This window comes from Myxocyprinus asiaticus, chromosome 7 (genome assembly GCF_019703515.2).
Source record: "Myxocyprinus asiaticus isolate MX2 ecotype Aquarium Trade chromosome 7, UBuf_Myxa_2, whole genome shotgun sequence".
NCBI lineage: Eukaryota > Metazoa > Chordata > Actinopteri > Cypriniformes > Catostomidae > Myxocyprinus > Myxocyprinus asiaticus.
In genome coordinates this window covers 5,114,158-5,133,236 of record NC_059350.1, presented here as the reverse complement: position 1 = coordinate 5,133,236, position 19,079 = coordinate 5,114,158, and the positions used below count along the sequence as shown (strand labels likewise).

General features: G+C 37.5%; 1 protein-coding gene across 1 annotated transcript; it reads right to left on the bottom strand.

Annotated features, from left to right (window-relative positions):
- Nucleotides 1–7,223: 7,223 nt before the first annotated feature.
- Nucleotides 7,224–14,492, bottom strand: LOC127443788 (prokineticin receptor 2-like). Its single transcript, XM_051702689.1, has 2 exons — nucleotides 14,023–14,492; nucleotides 7,224–7,929 (listed from the first exon to the last, which is right to left on the bottom strand). The coding sequence occupies exons 1-2, from the start codon at nucleotides 14,490–14,492 to the stop codon at nucleotides 7,224–7,226; spliced, it is 1,176 nt and encodes a 391-aa protein (XP_051558649.1).
- Nucleotides 14,493–19,079: the final 4,587 nt, after the last annotated feature.

The following is a 19,079-nucleotide window of genomic DNA, read 5'->3' as shown; positions in this document are numbered from 1 at the left end:
GCTTGTATTCTGCCTTTCATCTGAGCCAAAACCCCATAGGCTACACTTTTCAAGAACGATTGTTTTAGAGATAAAGTGATTTTCTGTGACAGAGGAAGTACGAGTAAATGGAAAAGAAAACAAACGGGTCTTAAACAGAAAATCCAGGAAATTGATTTATCCAAACCACTGTGACTTTTAAGAGTAAAAATCCCACCATTCACACACTGTTCAGATAACACAAATATGTAACTGGCGTCCGAGCATTCAGAAGAGGAACTGTTGGGCTTTATATCATTAAATGGAAGTCCTCAAGGCCTATCGGAGTTCTGCCACATTGATCCTGTTCACTCAGTGGTTCTGATCCAAAAACCAATTGAGCTGCCTCACTGTATACTGCCTACATAAAGGCTAGGTTTCCTTTGTTTTTCCACATGCTGTTACGTCTCGCGCAGTTGAGAACTCAGCCTTGCAAAGTATACCCTAACCTTCACCATAGTGCTACGAGTTGCTTCGTCAATGAAGGTTTCAACATTAGTCCACTTATCCATCAAAGGAGATCTGAAGAACCTTGGTATGGGTTGAACTGAAGCTCTTCTCAGGGCAGGATTCTTTCCAATCAGTGCCAGATGCCCTCTCCATTGTCACCATAGTGGTGATTTGAGTTATTTCCTGGTGAATAAACAGAACGTTTGTTTCTACTGTCTTTAAGGTTATTAAACACTCTGGCGTCTTCAACAGGAAGGGAAAGTGTGTCATGACAGTTGATGTAAGCTGCTCTTGAGCCATAAAATCAGCCAGACATTTAGTCTCTCTGGAAACATTTGCTCTTCCAAAATCTAGTGTACTGCCCATGTTGGCATGCAGACTGATCGCATTGTGAATTCAGCAACAGTAGGTTGAAAGTTCTTCATCTGAAATCAGTCAGTTCTTACCGAAATTTGCACCACTGCCCCCAGTGGCCAAATCTGGAAGTGTTTTTTAGGTACACGCTAGCTCCATTTCCAGGTGAAATGTCCACAGCAGTGATGCCAAAAGCGAGTTGTTTTTAGCTGTAAATAATATAATTCAGTTAACAGGAATGTATATTTTATAAACCATTCACCCCAACCCAAAACTTAACTGTCAGTGGAGTAAAACATTTCATCTTCAAGCAAAAATGACATTGATTATGTGAGCGTGATTACTTCCTGGTTTCCATAGGTCCAGAACTGCAGTTTTCCCAGTCAGTCACTTATGAGATTCCATTTCAGTTAGGTTGCTGCCTTGAAAGGTAACTGCCTATGTAGGCAGAATAGAGCAAGACAGCTCCCTAGGTTTTAGAACAGAGCCATTAACTGCTTATTCGAACATTTTAGTGGCCATTTAAACCTATTTTTGTTCAACAGAAGATAATTGTTTAGAAAAAATCACTTATGATTTTTAAATGCAAATAATTATCTGAATTAGGTTTAAAAATATAGATACTACTGTCTACCTGGAAGCATGTCAATTTTTTATGTCATGATAAAAAGCAATTGAATGTCAAATATTTTTAATGCACCAAAATGTTTTTTTTTTCCCCTTAATCTGTCCCATGGTCCATAAGCATATCATTCATGCTTATGGTGGCTGGATTTCGTGGAGTCAGAGAGATTTGACTTGGTCAGTGGCACACAGATTGAATTAAAACCAGACCTGTATTTAACCCAGTCATTGTACGAGATTTAAAGCTAATCTCTAAGAGATGTGAAATCACAACATGCTCCCAACAGGCTCATTCCCAACCTCCCATCTGTCACTGTGCAGTCAGAATGACAAAGCCTTTAGGATCATTCCCTAGACCGGGGGGATCAGTACAGGGCGGAGATCATGGAGGATCAAGAGGCACCAGCAGGCGAGCTGGAAACCATGGAGGATCAAGAGGCACCCACGGGCATACTGGAGACCACGGAGGTGCCGGCTGGCGAGCTAAAGACTACAGAGGTGCATGTGGCCGAGTTGGAGACCACGGAGGTGCCTGCGGCCAAGCTGGAGACCACGGAGGTGCCTGTGGCCGAGTTGGAGACCACATAGGTGCTGACGGGCGAGTACAAGGGCAAGGAAACAAGGGACTCTGAAGCCCATATATGACAAAAGCAATTTAAACCGTAGTGGGCTGTGGACATGTAATTATAAATAATAAAATGAATCTAAGCATATTATGGTGCATAGTTGAGAGCATTTTTTGAGAGAGTTTTTTTTTTTTTTAAAGTGAGTGTGAAACACTTCCCCTATCTTTTGTTGTTGAGGTCAGAGGCTATATGTCCAACTGTATTGTACTATGGTACACTGTTTTGTGCAGGGAATTATTGGCTGCCAAAGAGCATGAAACCCTCAAAATTCAAGTGACATCTAGAAGCTATGCAATATAAAATCTAGGTCCTGAAGGAAAACCAGTTGAAAAGCACTGGTTTAGGAACATTCAATTGTAGATTTAAATAGGACTAAAATTCAGAGTAAGCAGGGTCTTTTTCATACAAAGGTTTATCTTTGATGGAAAAGGGCTGGTGTGAACTGTTCACAGTTTCAGTCACAGATAAACATTGTTTGAAACTTGAGCATGTCACTTGAACATCCTGAAACCCCATATAAACCAACCAGAGCAATGTTTCTTCTTTTGTAAATTAGCAGCTTTTGCTGATTTTCCATGGTCCTAGCTGCCCTGAAATACTGCACATTTCTAAATCAATAGGCAGTCTCCTGGAAAAGATAGAGAAACAGAAATGTTGGGGCTCTGCCTGTTTCTAAAACTTAATTTCGGGAGATTTAGGAGGTTATCTTTTCGCACTTGGAGCCAGACCTCTGCTCCAACCTCAAAAGCAGGAATCACCAGCAAAACTGCATGGAAAAATGTGTCTGTTTAGCTCATAAGCTCACTAAAGTGATAAAGCACTACCATTAGTGTTAGATTTGTTTTATGGTGAATGTTTTATTGCCTGGAAATGGAAAGTGTTTTTTCTGTTTTGTTATATAAAGCATTGTCGGTTCAACTAAGACAGAGCAATGTTTTCTACTTGTCGTTGTTGAGGGGTTTCTCACTTCGCAAAAAAAGTTGTACAACAATTAACTTGCTCATTCAATGGGCCTCATTTATGAAACGCAAGCAGAATCTACAACAATATTACTATAGTATAACCTATGGATACTAAATGTATTACTGTAGTAAAACCATGGTTAATGGTATCAAAACCTTGGTTTCTGCCCCCAAAAAACAAGGTTACTACAATATTACTACAGTAAAAATATGGTTTATTTTAAAAAGAGTTAAACAAATAGAGAGACAACATTAAATTTAACATAAATGTATACTTCATATACACTAATAAAATTAGAAAACACCCTATTTTAATAACTGAATCGAAATATAGTGATAAACAGCAGCAATTGACTAAATATTTCGCTTCAAAAAAGAAGTCCCTTTAAGGCTGTGCGATGCTCAAGTGAATCAGTGAATCAGTTTATGTGAACTAGTTAATTAACACGAACCGCCCGGAAGAACTGACTCACTAAAATTAATAAAACATTTTAAATGTAATAACGCTTAATATAAGGGAATTGTTTGTTTTTTTTAACTGGTTTATTTACATGAACTGTTTGAAAGAACCGAATCATACTCGCACAATTGTCACTATTTTACCCAATATTTGTGTGTGCTATATATTTGTATGCTTTTTAGAGTATCATGTTGTTAGCTTAGCAACATGCTAACTCTATTGAAATCAATTGTGAGCACTTTAATATTCATTTCTGTTTTCTATTCTTGTTTTCCAGTGCTCACAATTGTTTTTTTTCAGTGCTCACAAATTATTTAGTTCACGATTTTTCATTAGCATGTTAGCAAGCTAATGCAATCATACTCTAATAAGTATAAAAATACATTAAATGCACAAATATTAGGTAAATTATTTCATTTTTTTAAGATCAACCTATTTTGGGTAAAATTGGGATTATTTGCGCATACGATACCTACCTAGAGAGCTCGTTCGGTTTAGAAACAGAGCAAATGTTTTGTTTTTTGGGGGGTGGTTTTTATACCGCAACACAAAAATACGTGTGTCTTTGGACGGCACACAAGCAACATGAGCTCTGTTCGTAGGTCACGCTAACCCAGCAAAATAAACAATCTGTTTTTACAAACAAAGCTGATCACCATGGACAGCTTAGAAAATGAGCAGATGAGCACGGGCTGTTCATAAAAGCACATCAGCTTACTGTCATCCACATGGAAATGTGTCAACAGACTGGACCTTCGATTTCTCATCAGTACAGTCGGAACAAGCTGGTTTAGTTTCCAGCAGTCCAGAGTGCCATTATTTCTACAGTCTGCACATATTAATAAAAACCATAAACTACCAATCAAAGGTCTGGAGACACAGACTCATTCTTTATTATTACTATTTTCCACATTGTAGAATAGTAGTAAGTCATCAAAACATTAAGATATCACAAATATGAGGGAATTATGTAGTGACAAGAAAATCACTTCCAATGTGTGCTGGACAGTTGTTAGCTGCTTTTCCTTTACTATCCACTACAAGAAGTATTTAAGTAAAATTTTGGTTTTGTAAAGACAATGTTACATAGGCACAGTTTGTTTTTGTCTACAAAACCAATTTTTAAGCATTTTGAACAAGCGTTCTTACAATATTTCCTAAATTAAAACCCCAAACCTATAGTTAAACATTACTCATACTCTAAACATGATTTAAATGGAACAAGACGAGGGAAGTGTTTTACAGGTTATTGACATACATCAGTCATTTTTATCACATAAATAAAACTGAAATAACCATATTTGTTCACTGATGTTTTCTTAAAATAAAATGTTGGATAGGAGGCTAACTAAAAATTCTGTTTGTTGATTGGTTGATCTCTATTGGTATAAAAGTGGTACCTTCATACGAGCGAAGTCATATGATATCTAAAATTTTCACCATCTTTTACGAATTATTACGTGTTGTCATAAGACTTTACCTCCTTTCACTCATGCAAATTACAGCAAAATCGTTGGGTTGCCCACACATGCAACGACTGTCTTTTTTCCATTTTGCTACCGTTCACACATCAGCACCAAATGCCGTTAAACTCTGTGACGTTGTTTGCCGGAAATCACATCTACACGGCTGCGCCGGAAATATTGGCGTTTAGTTTGAAAACATGGCGGGGTATTGTTTTGTATCTGAACTTATGCGACCTGTGATATTGGTGATGTTTAAAATTTTTTGGAAAATGTTTACATTCAAGCAGTTGCTTGAGACACAACGACATCGTATGCAACAACTTCAAATAAGACTGATAAACTACAGAGAACAAAATGCTGTCGCTAGCATCTGAAGGCGGAAATGCTATCTGGGGCTGAGAAGCACAGTAATGTGTACGTATATCGCTACAAAGAGGTCTGCGCATTCCCGAATGAGGCTGATGATTTTATTGTACGTAACGGAATTGCTTTCTGTTCCTTTAAAATGTTGGAAAATGTCTTCATCCGCTCGGATGAAGAGAAGCGCTCTAGTTTCACTATCCAATTTGTTTACATTTTTCTTACTCCTGTAATTACTTCCGTAGTAATTGCGTCATCTCCGTCAGAACTTTCTTACGTCAGTGTGTACAAACTGAAACTGAAATCTTCTGGCTCTGTTCACACATACCATCAATATGGAAATTTATAGATAATGATACAACTTCTCATTATGATAAATTGCCAGAGCAAAATGTACTAGTATTTTCAAAAGGGTCGTGTTCACAAACAGTAGCGGATTTAGGCATGGGCGACCTGTGCAGTTGCCCAGGGCAGCATCTTGTGGGGGGAGGCACAAGGCACCCACACAGACACCCCCCCGACTCAACAACTTTGGGGGCGTATTGAAGCAGGTTTCGCCCAAGGCACCATACAACCCCCCAACCCGTCAACAACTTTGGGGGCGTGTTGAAGCGGGTTTCGCACAGGGCGCCATACAAGCTAGAACCGCCACTGTTCACAAATTACCTCTAACCTGAAAACTGCAGTACATTTTCAGAAAAAGGCTGTATGTGTGAAAGGGTCTCATGACTACCAACCAGCCCGGCACTGCAATACTGACTCAACCAATGGTGTGAGTTTGGGGCGGGACTATCTATCCAATGGGAGACAGGGAGAGTGAAACCGGTTTCAAAGCTGTCATTATTTTTCCAGTTGCGTTTGTTTACACTAGTGGTGCAGAAATGGAAACCTTTAATACTACACCTTTTAATTCTGGAGCATTTTTACATCTGAAAAAAGTTATTTGCCATCTTGTGACCCATCAATCAGTCCAGTCTATGATTAGCATAGTTTTTCAGATCACAAATGTTGGCTGAACCATTTCTCACACATCACTAAACTTCAGTTATGTGATCTAAACCTCTTGAAGCAATAGTTCTATTTGATGCTGCGTTAAATAATATCCATCTTAATGGGATATTCTGGGTTCGTTATAAGTTAAGCTCAATCAACAGCATTTGAGGCATAATACTGAGTACTACAAAACATTATTTGACTCATTGACCTCATTTAAAAAAATAAAAATAAATTGCGGTTACAGTGAGGCACTTACAAGGGAAGTGAATGGGGCCAGTCCATAAACGTTAAAATACTCACTTTCAAAACTATAGCCACAAAAGGCATGTGTTAACATGATTTTAGTCTGATAAAGTCACTTACTAACCATATCTGTGTAAAGTTATAGCCAATATTGCAACTTTGTTATGTAACGCCAGTAAACACTGTAATGGTGCACAATTTTATCCCAGTAAGATCGTGTAGAAAAGACATTCTATCACTCTAAAATCATGTTAACACACATAATGTTTACGTTTTGTGGCTATAGTTTTGAAACAGTGAGTATTTTAACGTTAATGGATGGCCCCATTTAATTACATTGTAAGTACCTTACTGTAACCGCAATTTTAGCTTTTTTTAAATAAACAAGGGGCAAGTCAAAATTATTTTTGTGGTAATAACATTATGCCACAAATGCTGTTATTTGAGCAACTTGTATTGAACCTGGAAACATTTCTTTAATTTAGTTGAGCTTGGGGTATTATATAATTTCTTTACAGAACCTTCCAACGTTCGTTTATAGACATTCCTTGGCCCTCACTTATATCTGCTACTATCATTATGATTTTAACAATGCCCTATGTAGACAACCAGGCCAAACCTTTTCTTTTATTTATCCATTTTATCCTTCTTTCTTTCCATCCTTTCACTTAATTTGTGTACATTCCACATCCTCTGTCACTCGCAATGATGAAGACCTTATGTCATCTTCCTTCATCTTGCCAACAATCACCCTTGTTAACGAGCGGCAGTTAGCAAGTCTTACGACCTTGAAGCACTTTGCTGTATTGTTCCTAACACTGACAAAACACAGAGTGTTAATGACCCCATTACTCATCGCAATACACTCGATGATGTAAAAAACCACTAGCGAGTTACGTCCACGCGTGATCAGTGCGGGATAGAAATCGCGCAGCAATGTGAAGCTATAATATGGCGCCCAGCACAAGATGTACGCCACCAGAACAGCGATCAGAGCAATGACTGTCTTGCGACGTTGGCGAAGTCGTCTACGCAGCTGCTCAGTCGGAAATCCCGGAACATTCTTGAACCACAGCTCCCTTGAGATGCGGGCATAACAGATAGACATGGTGACTACGGGCCCCAAGAACTCCACTATGAATATGAACAGGAAGTAGGATCGATACATGTGTTGCTGGTCCGCAGACCAGATCTGGGCGCAGAAGATCTTCTTGTCATGGGTGAGCGTGCTGTGCGGGTACTCCTGTTCTGTTGCGAAGTAGGCTGAAGGCACGGAGATGAGGATCGGGATTATCCAAACGCCAAAAATAAGCCAATACGCTGTCTGAAACTTCATTCGGGGCTTCAGGGGATGAACGATAGCCATGTACCTGTGAAACCAAAAAAAAAGATGAGAAAACTGTCTAAATACAAGTCTTTATGCAAGAAAGGTTATTAAAGGTTTTATTTTTGTATGTCAACCTAATACAGAACGTTATCTAATGGTTATTTTTTGTTTTTTAAATAACCATTAACTAACGTTTCCAGAATGTTGCATGGAGGTTTTTGTATGCCAACCTAATAAGACCTTACACAGAAGGTTATCTAATGGTTATTTTTAGTTTTTTTAAATAACCATTAACTAACATTTCCAGAACGTTGCATGGAGGTTTTTGTATGACAACCTAATAAGAACATATACAGAGCGTTATCTAATGGTTATTTTTAGTTTTTTTTAAAACAACCATTAACTAACATTTCCAGAACGTTGCATGGAGGTTTTTGTATGACAACCTAATAAGACCTAACATAGAAGGTTATCTAATGGTTATTTTTAGTTTTTTTTTAAACAACCATTAACTAACATTTCCAGAACGTTGCATGGAGGTTTTTGTATGACAACCTAATAAGAACTTAATCAGAACGTTATCTAACGGTTATTTTTAGTTTTTTTTTTTAAACAACCATTAACTAACATTTCCAGAACGTTGCATGGTGGTTTTTGAATGACAACCTAATAAGAACATATACAGAACGTTCTCTAATGGTTATTTTTTTATTTTTTTTTAAACAACCATTAACTAACATTTCCAGAACGTTGCATGGTGGTTTTTGAATGACAACCTAATAAGAACTTAATCAGAACGTTATCTAATTTTTTTTTAAACAACCATTAACTAACATTTCCAGAACACTGCATGGAGGTTTTTGTATGACAACCTAATAAGAACATATACAGAATGTTCTCTAATGGTTATTTTTAGTTTTTTTTTAAACAACCATTAACTAACATTTCCAGAATGTTGCATGGATGTTTTTGTATGACAACCTAATAAGAACATATACAGAACGTTCTCTAATGGTTATTTTTTTATTTTTTTTTAAACAACCATTAACTAACTTTCCAGAATGTTGCATGGAGGTTTTTGTAAGCCAACCTAATAAGAACATATACAGAACGTTCTCTAATGGTTATTTTTAGTTTTTTTTTTTTTTTAAACAACCATTAACTAACTTTCCAGAATGTTGCATGGTTTTTGTATGACAACCTAATAAGAACACATACAGAACATTATCAAATGGTTATTTTGGGGGTTTTTAAACAACCATTAACTAACATTTCCAGAAAGTTGCATGGAGGTTTCTGTATGACAACCTAATAAGAACTTACACAGGGTGTTCTCTAATGGTTATTTTTAAGTTTAATTTAACATAAGTATTTGTCATTATTATTGTTCATCATTAAATTATTTTTCTTTATCATATATTTTATTATTTTTCATAAACATTGCAGAGAGCTTACTGATAGACAATGACTGACATTACACTGGAAAAAGGGCCAACCTGCAATTGTTAAGCATCTATTTCAACCTGAAGTAACGCATAAAAAATACTTTGTGTAACTTAAGTTGTCAGGTTGATTGAGTTAAGATTAGATTTTTGACTTGAATAAAACAAGTTCATTTAGATCTTACCACATGAAGCACATTTTAGGTTACCTGAAAAATCATTCTTTACAGTGAGTGTGGGTTACTGAGATAAAATAAGAAGTATTCTGCTCACCATGTGATCTCACAATGGTGGCTCCCTAGAGGGAGACATTTTTCAAGGCTGTACATTTTTTAGGGGTAGAAAACTAAAAAATCTTGAGTACACCTTTAGCTATTGGTGAGAGAAACAAAAGAAGATTCTTATTTGTAATATCCAACAGTTGAACAGAACTGAATTTAATTGATAATCGGACCCATACGTTTCTGAATCAGAAGGAGAGTTTGGGGAAAATCTGGATCAGGCAAATGTGAGCGTTTAGACTGGATCTGGAGTGTTTGGGGTATCTGTATTGGTATTTATCAAGTATCTCAGAGTAGTCAATATTCATGGCTCTCTGAATCCACAGAACTGATCTGATCCCTGCCTCCCATTCTTAATGAGAAATTTCATAACCTTCGTCTCTTGTTCTATTGAAAGGTACAGAACTATTTCTACCAATTATATCCTGTCCATTTTAATTAACAACAAATCTTTTCCAAATCGTCGTATTTTTGTCTCTCATGGGGTTTTAAGTATGTAATGGTGGATCTGAAATATGCCCTGTCTAGACTGTACTTTTTAGGTTTTATTTTATTTTTGTAACCTAATACTAACACTCCCAGAACGTTGCATGGAGGACAGCCTAATAAGAGCTTATACAGGACGTTAGCTACTGGTTATTTTTAGGATTTATTTTTATAACCATAAATTAACCTTCCCATAACATTGAAGGGAGGTTTTTGTGTGGCAACCTAATAAGAACTTACATACGGCATTCTCTAATGGTTATTGTTAGGTTTTATTTTTCATTCATGTGTTTCATTATTTTTTATTAACATATATTTTATTATTTTTATAATTTTTATTTTGGATTGCGTGAGAAATGAACGAAGCGTGAGAAATGTGGATAGAAAATATATTCATATAATACCCAAAAATACAGTACAAATAATTTAGTCTAATATTTTACCCAAATGTGTGTGCTGTGCACTTTTATTCTTATTGTAATGCGATCCATTCAAAGTCGAATGTGGGATATTTCAAATTCCTACAGGCCTATATATCTGATCTCCGACCATAGGCATTCCATTGCCCAACGCTTGGAAGATGATGTATACACAAACAAAACTGCAATGCTCCTGTTAGCTTAGCAGATGTTGTATTGTCATAAGAGATGTCTCCTAGCAACCAAATTGATAAAGCATTTGTTGTACAGGTAAAAGCTTGGAAAAAGACAGTAGCCTATAATTTATCGTATTTTGAACGCCTTTCTCTGCAAATGTTTGCTAAATGGGTTTTATTATCATGTAACATAGGAACTTTGACTCACTGGTGGATATTATTCAATTTAAGTGAATGATTATCTCCCTGGGTGTCGACAAGTTTGCGTGACGTCATGTATCTGCATCTCGATAAAATCGGAGTTAAACATTCCCGCAAGAGTTTCCAAGTTGGAAGTCCAACTTTGAGTGCCGTTCCATTGCACTTTTCCTAAAAGAGAGTTGGAAATTCCATCTTTCAGAGGTGAATGGAATGCAGCATTAGAGTATCATTTTATTAGCATAGCAACATGCTAATGTCAAGCTCGAATCTTCCATGTACGTGTAAGGCTCCATTTAAGCTAGGATGCTGCCTAGCCCCATTCACATTTCCAGTGAATTTTTTGCTTGGTGTCGCTAGACTCTGCGATCTGTCTAGCTAGTGGGCATTCCTTATGTTTGTAGCTGTAACGTTATTGGAGGACTGCACGTCTGGCCATAGCTTTTGAAAATTTGATCACGGATGAAACCTAATACCGGTCAAATAAAGATATCATTATAATTTTACAAGGAATCAGTTCTCTTGTCTCTGAAAATGTACATTCTGCAGTGTAGAGTGTTTTATAAAATGTGCAGCAGTGTTCAGTGCATTAAATCATTAACAAGACGATCAATCTATCATGAATGAATGGATTAAACTCACTCGGAACGCAGAATGTTTCTGACACACTTTTCCAAGCATCATTGTTTTATTATATCCATGCATGTGGTTACAGACAAATGATACAGAACAGTAAAAATCCCTCATGATGCTAAAACTTCTCCGTCTTGCCTGCACTCATCTCCAGTCTGCCAGGTGACAGATGATGTGAGCTCCACTGTCTTCACTCTCATTGGTAGTCGCTCACGAATGTCGCTCATCATTTGCATAAAGTTGACATTTTCTCAACTTTGTCTTGTCGCTCTCCAAGGCGATCTCTGTCGGCAATGGCTGTGGAAGCTCGTGTCGCCGGAAGTTGCTGTGCTCTCATTGAAAATGAATGGGATGGTGTCGCTGTCTCATGCGATGTCGCTGGCGGTGTGAAGCCCCATACACACATGCAGCGACTTTATCGCTTGATGTCGCTAGTCTCTGTACTGTGAAGTAGCTAGTGGGCGTTCCTACTGCTGTCGCTCTAACATTATTGGTGGACTGCACGTCTGGCGATGTCTTTTGAAAATATGATCACAGATTAGGCGTTTTGCTAGTAAAACTATCAATGTGTGAATCAAACTCACTCAGACGGCTGACAATTTCTTTTCCACGCATCATTTTTTATTATATCCATACAGACGAATCGTATAGAACAGTGAAATCACTCACAGAAACTTCTCCTTTGTCTTGCCTACACTCGACTCCATTATCTCAAAGGAGACGGATGACGTAAGCACCACTGACACCGTCTTCACTCCTATTGGTTGTCGCTCCCGAAAGTCGCTCCTCATTTGTATAAAGTTAAACTTTTCTCAACTTTGTTGTGTGGTTCGCCACGCCCACATCTAGTCACCAGAGGTCACTGTTGCTCATGACGCCGGAAGTTGCCAGCTCTCATTGACAACGAATGAATTGAGGTCGCTTTGTCACTGGAAGTTGCTGCATGTGTGTACGGGGCTTGAACAGGGCTTTAGAAGGTAACTGCCTATGTAGGCAGAAGACAGAAAGGTTTCGGAACAGAGCCAGAGAAACATGGTCGTAAAGCCAACTGGGATTTACATAAGCCTGTATCAACTTACTGCATAAGTCGCTACCTTAAGGCATACCTTCACAGTGAATGTCTGTCATAATATTTGCCTGATATCTGAGATGTGCTTGACAATAGATCAGTGGTAAGAAGTTGACTGCAGCCAGGACAGACCAAGGGGTTTAAAATTAAGATCTCGAGACACTTTTGGATAGACAGTGTGCCAGAAGCTTATCATGCTATATGCATCAGATGAAATCCAAGGCCTAGATTTACATGAACTGCCACTGCAGGCTGGATATATTAGATATTGTTGATTTAGTATAACAAATTGCTTATGTTCCTCATTTTTTAGATAAAAAAGCATCTGCTAAATGATTAAAATATGTAGCATGTTCTCCGAGCATTCAAATATTGAAATGATAATTAGCTAGCTCAGCATCAGTAAATGTGATGTAAACACCATGCAATTACTCTCGTACAGGTGCAATCCCACAAATTTAGCGCCTGATCCAAATTTTGGATTATAGTTAAGTCTGCAATGCTGCCTTCAAATCCTCCTGGAACGTTCCTACTTACTTCCAAAATGCCGAAAATTGCTTAAATCACCTTCATGACCAATTCAAATTTGCTCCTGTCATGATTTACACACACCCAACTTAAAAAGTTGGTAATTACTATATTTTGGTGGCATTCAAGTGTGATTATTTGGTAAAGATGATTTTGCAACCTGGTCTCATAGAATCACGTTATTATACCTACGTTTTTGTAAAATGATTTTTAGTTTTTTTTACGTACCTCGTTGTACATATCACTACATTTTTCTGGCAAAATGAACACTGTTGGTGCTACAACAACAATTACTTTTATTCTCTATCACACAAATTAAACGGCAGATTATCAGTTCATAAAAACATACTTTTTAACCCTGTTTTTCACGCAACGGCATCTTATGACATCAAAACGCTTTTACTATAGCGCATGACTTGTAAGACGATACATTTTAACATTTGCATTACATAACTAACTTCATTTAGAAGCTTATCCAAGTGTCTTTCAAGTGTCAGTAGTTCGACTGGTAAAGCATTGCAATTCTGACGCAAAGGACCGGGGTACAAGTCCTGAAGAGCACGCGAGTCAAAACCTGAGCTGAAAGTGTCAAGGAAGCACCATAAAATGACATGGTTGCTTCAGCTATCGCATTTTTCATCTCAAATTTGCTTTTATGTCACCATAGTTTAGGTTTAGGTTTGAGGTTTAGGGTAGGGAGGTACGTTTTGTTGATTTATAACTCGATAGAGCATTATAAACCTCATTTGTTTGGGAGAAAATTAACTTGCTTTTAGTGCCACTCAGTGAACATTTCACCTTGGAACCGCCACAATATGTGTAAGGAACAACATCATTTCAAATTGCAAAAATGTCGCCACAGTCATGTAATTTTCATGAGACTTGGCATGCTAAATGAGCTTACCTGTCAACAGCAATGGCTAGCAGGGCATTGGTGGACACATAGAGAGATACAGTCCTAAGGTAATTAATGGAGACACAAAGCACAATTCCATGGTCCCATGATAGTTGTTTCACCACATAATAATCCACCAGAAAGGGGCAGCACACAGTCGCCACAAGGAAGTCTGATATTGCCAAGTTTGCGATGAGTAAATTGGTGAGATTCCTTAGTTTTTTGTAACGTGCCAATGAGGCTATGAAGAGACAGTTCCCAATGCCACAAACCAGCATGATACAGATCAGGACCATCGCGATAACAATTGTAGCCACGAAGAACGCTCGTCCCTGAGTCGTGTCAGGAATCTCATCTACCGGAACCTCGTAATCCAGCGGGATGTCGTAATTCGGCATGAGACTGTGGGGGTTCTCTGATGGGAGGATTTCCCCAAGAGTCCATGGCCAAGTTGAGGTGCTGCTGTTGGCTTCTCCCATCTTCTGTCAAAGCAAGCTGTAGCTGCCGGTAACTTCCATACTGTTGCGTAGTGAATACATACTGTTGATTGCTGCAAAAATTAAGAAAACTGTTTTCCACAATATAAAGAAAATCACAGAATCTATCACGTCTTAACTCTTGAAGTCAACATGAATGCTGTTCGAAACTTATTTTACTTCTGTAATCTTTCGTATTTCAAAGCGAAACAGGATAATCAATGAGCGTGTTAACATGCTCAATCTCACACCGATTATGCCTATTAAGTGACAGCGTGTAAGGTCATGTTAATGCCTTAAAATTCAGTTACATTTTTGGTAAAATACCGGCAACTGTGGTTGCCAGAAATTTAGCGTAAAAAATTAAGGGATGTAATTTTGATGGCAGTATATTTCAAGGTGCACTACTGTTTTGTGGCGAGCAGGGCGGGGCCGAGCGGCATCAGGACAGAGCGAGGCCGGGAAGATAAGTGGTAAATGAGTTCCACCTGTGTGCCACACCGGTCTCACATTCCAGTGAGGGGCGGTGGGAGTATTTAAGGAGAGGAGACAGTGGCAGACGGGGAGAGAGAGATGCCTGAAGCTGTGTGTTTGTCGATGTGTTAGTGTGAAGCAGTCAGGATTGGGGAGTAACGGAATACATGTAACGGGATTACATATTTAAAATACAAAATATAAGTAACTGTATTCCACTACAGTTACAATTTAAATCATTGGTAATTAGAATACAGTTACATTCAAAAAGTATTTGGATTACTGAAGAGATTACTTTGCATTTTATTGTCATTTGTTTCATTTAATATTTAGTCCTTTCAGATGGAAAACATTTATACATATAAATGATGCGATCCAAAGTGCATTTGAACAGCGGTGAAACACTTTCTTATGACGTGTTACATTCATACGAGCAGACAGAGAAGTAAGTTTGAAGTAAGTTTGGAGCACAAGAAATAGAAATAAACCTTGTGTAAATTGTCAGCTTTACGCTAAGATAAAATGCTATTTCAAGCCATTTCACATGCACATGTTGCCAGTCACTGTAACGCTTTTACCCGGAGATAAATGGTTTAGTCCAACAAATCACGGAGCCAAACAGCAAAAGTCTGTATTCCACACATTTAATGGCAGATACACAGGCTGCATGCTCTTCTCATACATGAGAAAATTAACAAACCATTAGCATCACAAAACATAAAAATATAATAAAGTTCAGGGAGAGCATATCGGTCATCGTCCTCCTGAACCTGCACACAGACTGAGTAACTCTCTAATCACACAGCACACGCATATGCAAATGAGATGGTCAGCATCATAAAGGTACCCTGCATACTAATAGAATACATTGTCTTAATCGTTACAGAATGATCATATTTTTTTATCAAGAAAATTCACGTTAATCATAATTTCTTTTTTTCTAGTAAGACCTTTGATATTAGGGCAAAAATCATATTCTTGATAATAATGTTTTTATTGTTTTCCTGTAAAAATATTTAAAAATCTTTAAAACAAGATCAATTTGATTTATCTTGTTTTAGAAACAACACTGCATAAGATATTTAGGTTTTTCAGAGAATGTATTTTTAACATGTGTATTTTGTCTTACTGTACTGACAGAGTTTTTAATAGTCAAATCAAGTGAAAAAAATCTACCAGTGCTGAAGAAGTAATCCAAAGTATTTAGAATACGTTACTGACCTTGAGTAATCTAACGGAATACATTACAAATTACATTTTACAGCATGTAATCTGTAATCTGTAGTGGAATATATTTCAAAAGTAACCCTCCCAAACCTGGAAGCAGTGTGTTATTGTGTGCGATTGAAAAATGCAACAATAAATGTCTGTGTTTTGTCAAGCCGGTTCCCACATCCTCCTTGCCCATCGTATGAATTGTTACACGTTTATACTCTTAAATTATATTAACTTGATATACTAACCTACTATACTATACTAACTATACTTCTATACTAACACATGTGACACTACAGTAATGCAATAAACATTAACTAATCTACATAAAATATAACACCCCAATGTACATTAATGATAAGGCCTATAAACGTTCATTTGGGGGGGAGGGGGGTCCCCCTGGTGAATCATCAAAACTAGAAAACTAGAAACAAAACTACTGACTATTATTGAGCCTAACATCTTAATCTTAATTTATTCAAATATAAAAATGACTCATTTTAAACATTATATTGAATGATTCAGTAATTACAATTTTTTGGATTCCCATAGGAATTCTTGGGGAATTGTGCGTATATCTGACGTAATTATTCTGTTCTAATGGGGTAGACAGTCCCAAACCAGCATTTTTTTCTGCAGCTCCGATCTCTTTTTTTCTCTTAACATGTTACCGTCAACTTTCCCCACATTAATGTTATTAATACATTACTGTTGCTGAGTGAAGATGCAGTGACACAGTCAGAGATTTTGTGTATTTAAAGGAATAGTTCACCTAAAAATGAAAATTCTCTCATCATTTACTCACCCTCATGACTTTCTAGCTTCTGTAGAACACAAACAAAGATTTTTAGATGAATATTTCAGCTCTGCAGGTCCATACAATGCAAGTGAATGGTGAACAAAACTTTAAAGCTCCAAAAAGCACATAAAGGCAGCATAAAAGTAATCCATAAGACTCCAGTGGTTTAATCCATGTCTTCAGAAGTGATCTAATCAGTTTTGGGCCAGAAAAGACCAAATTTAACACCTTTTTCACTGTACATCTTGCCATTACAGTCTCTAGGCACGATCATGATTTGAAGCTCGATTACACTTCCTACTGCTTGACGCATACAAGAGCACTAGATGGTGCTTAAGAAAGTGTAATCAAGTTTGAAATCACAATCGGCAAGGAGACTGCTGATGTCAAGATTAAGAGTAAAAAAAGAGTAACATTTTAGTCTGTTCTAACCCAAAACCGGTTGGATCGCTTCAGAAGACATGGATTTAACCACTGGAGTTTTATGGATTACTTTTATGCTGCCTGTATGTGCTTTTTGGAGCTTCAAAGTTCTGGTCACCACTCATTTGCCTTGATGGACCTACAGAGCTGAGATATTCCTCAAAAAATCTTCATTTGTGTTCTGCAGAAGAGAGAAAGTCATACACATCTGGGATGACATGAGGGTGAATAAATGATGAGAGAATTTTCATTTTTGGGTGAACTATCTCTTTTCACGTAACACATGTTTATAATAAAATATGTGCAGTAAATCATTCATGATCAAAGACTAAATCACTCACCCCCCAGTCTTGTAGCCTATACAAATTGATTCTGCATTTTAAACAGATTAATAGTGAGCTATATTTAAATGTAAACTTTATATGCATGCTATATGCGATTATACAGTCAATTTAATGTTTCAGCAGCTCATGGTACTTCCATATACAACTCATCTTAATCTAAAAGGCGCAAATCAGAAAAAAGAACAACATATTTGAGCAAAGATTAATTAGACTTGCCCCATCAGAAATAAGAAGTATATCATGCATGATCCTACCGTCACAATGTTATGCTTTTTGTTTTAACCTTCTTGATCTCCAGTCGATGGCATCTGTGCATCTTCAGATTTTCCTTCTGTAGTTTTTCCTTTATTTGATGGTAGAGTTGATGTGCTGTTCTCTCAGCTGCGCTCGGCACATCCTCCCCTCTGCAACCCAATACTCGCGAGCGCGCTTCCCATTGTTAATGGCGCATCATAATTAATACCTTAATACTCAGAGCTCAAGTTCAGCAATACCGTGTTACAATTTTTATTTCCATTTCAAAGTAGCCTACTTTTGTGGCATGACTGTTTTACATAGCCAACAGTATTATACAAAATATACGGTGCTGCCAGGAATGTACAATATAAAACAGAATAAAATATACATTCAATACATTAAAAAAAGAAAACATTAAGAATTGGTCGTACAGACAGAGTAAAAGTGCTGCTAAAAATATATATTTTGCTGAAACTGATAACCGTGCTCCCTCAGTAATGTTCTCACAGGTTTTACACACTTGAACTTGTATAACTCCATGGCGTTGCTAGACTATTTTCTGGGGCATGAGCTACCCCCATTAAATCCCTGCTGTGTCCAGGTGCATTGCTGGAACAATTTTTACGGTTCTGTTGTGCCTCAGTTAAAATTCCCCAATAAATGAGGGGATCTATTCAGAACACACAAGTGCACAGGACCGGGGCAGCAGAGGTGCATGCCCCTGCCCCTTTCGTTCACAAATCTAAAGTTGCCCTTTTGGTCATCCAGAAAAAAGGGAGAAATTGTAATAATTAAATTAAAATAGTTAAATAAAAAAAAAAATATTAAATCTCGTCATAAACTCACAATAACAGTAATAATGTGTTATGAGATTTCGCGGCGTATTAAAGGAAATTAAGGGGAGGTGCCTTTAAGAGCACGCGCTACAGCAGATCGGGGGCGGATCCTAATCGTAAGTGAACCTTCCTATGCCCTATACTCACTCCGAACTGCAGAGCCCTTGATGTGGGTACTCTGAAGGAAACATGGCATTACTGTATGAATGTACCCTTTGCTAACAGTCTTTGCTTACAGTTCTCAGTTTCGTTTTTGATCGAG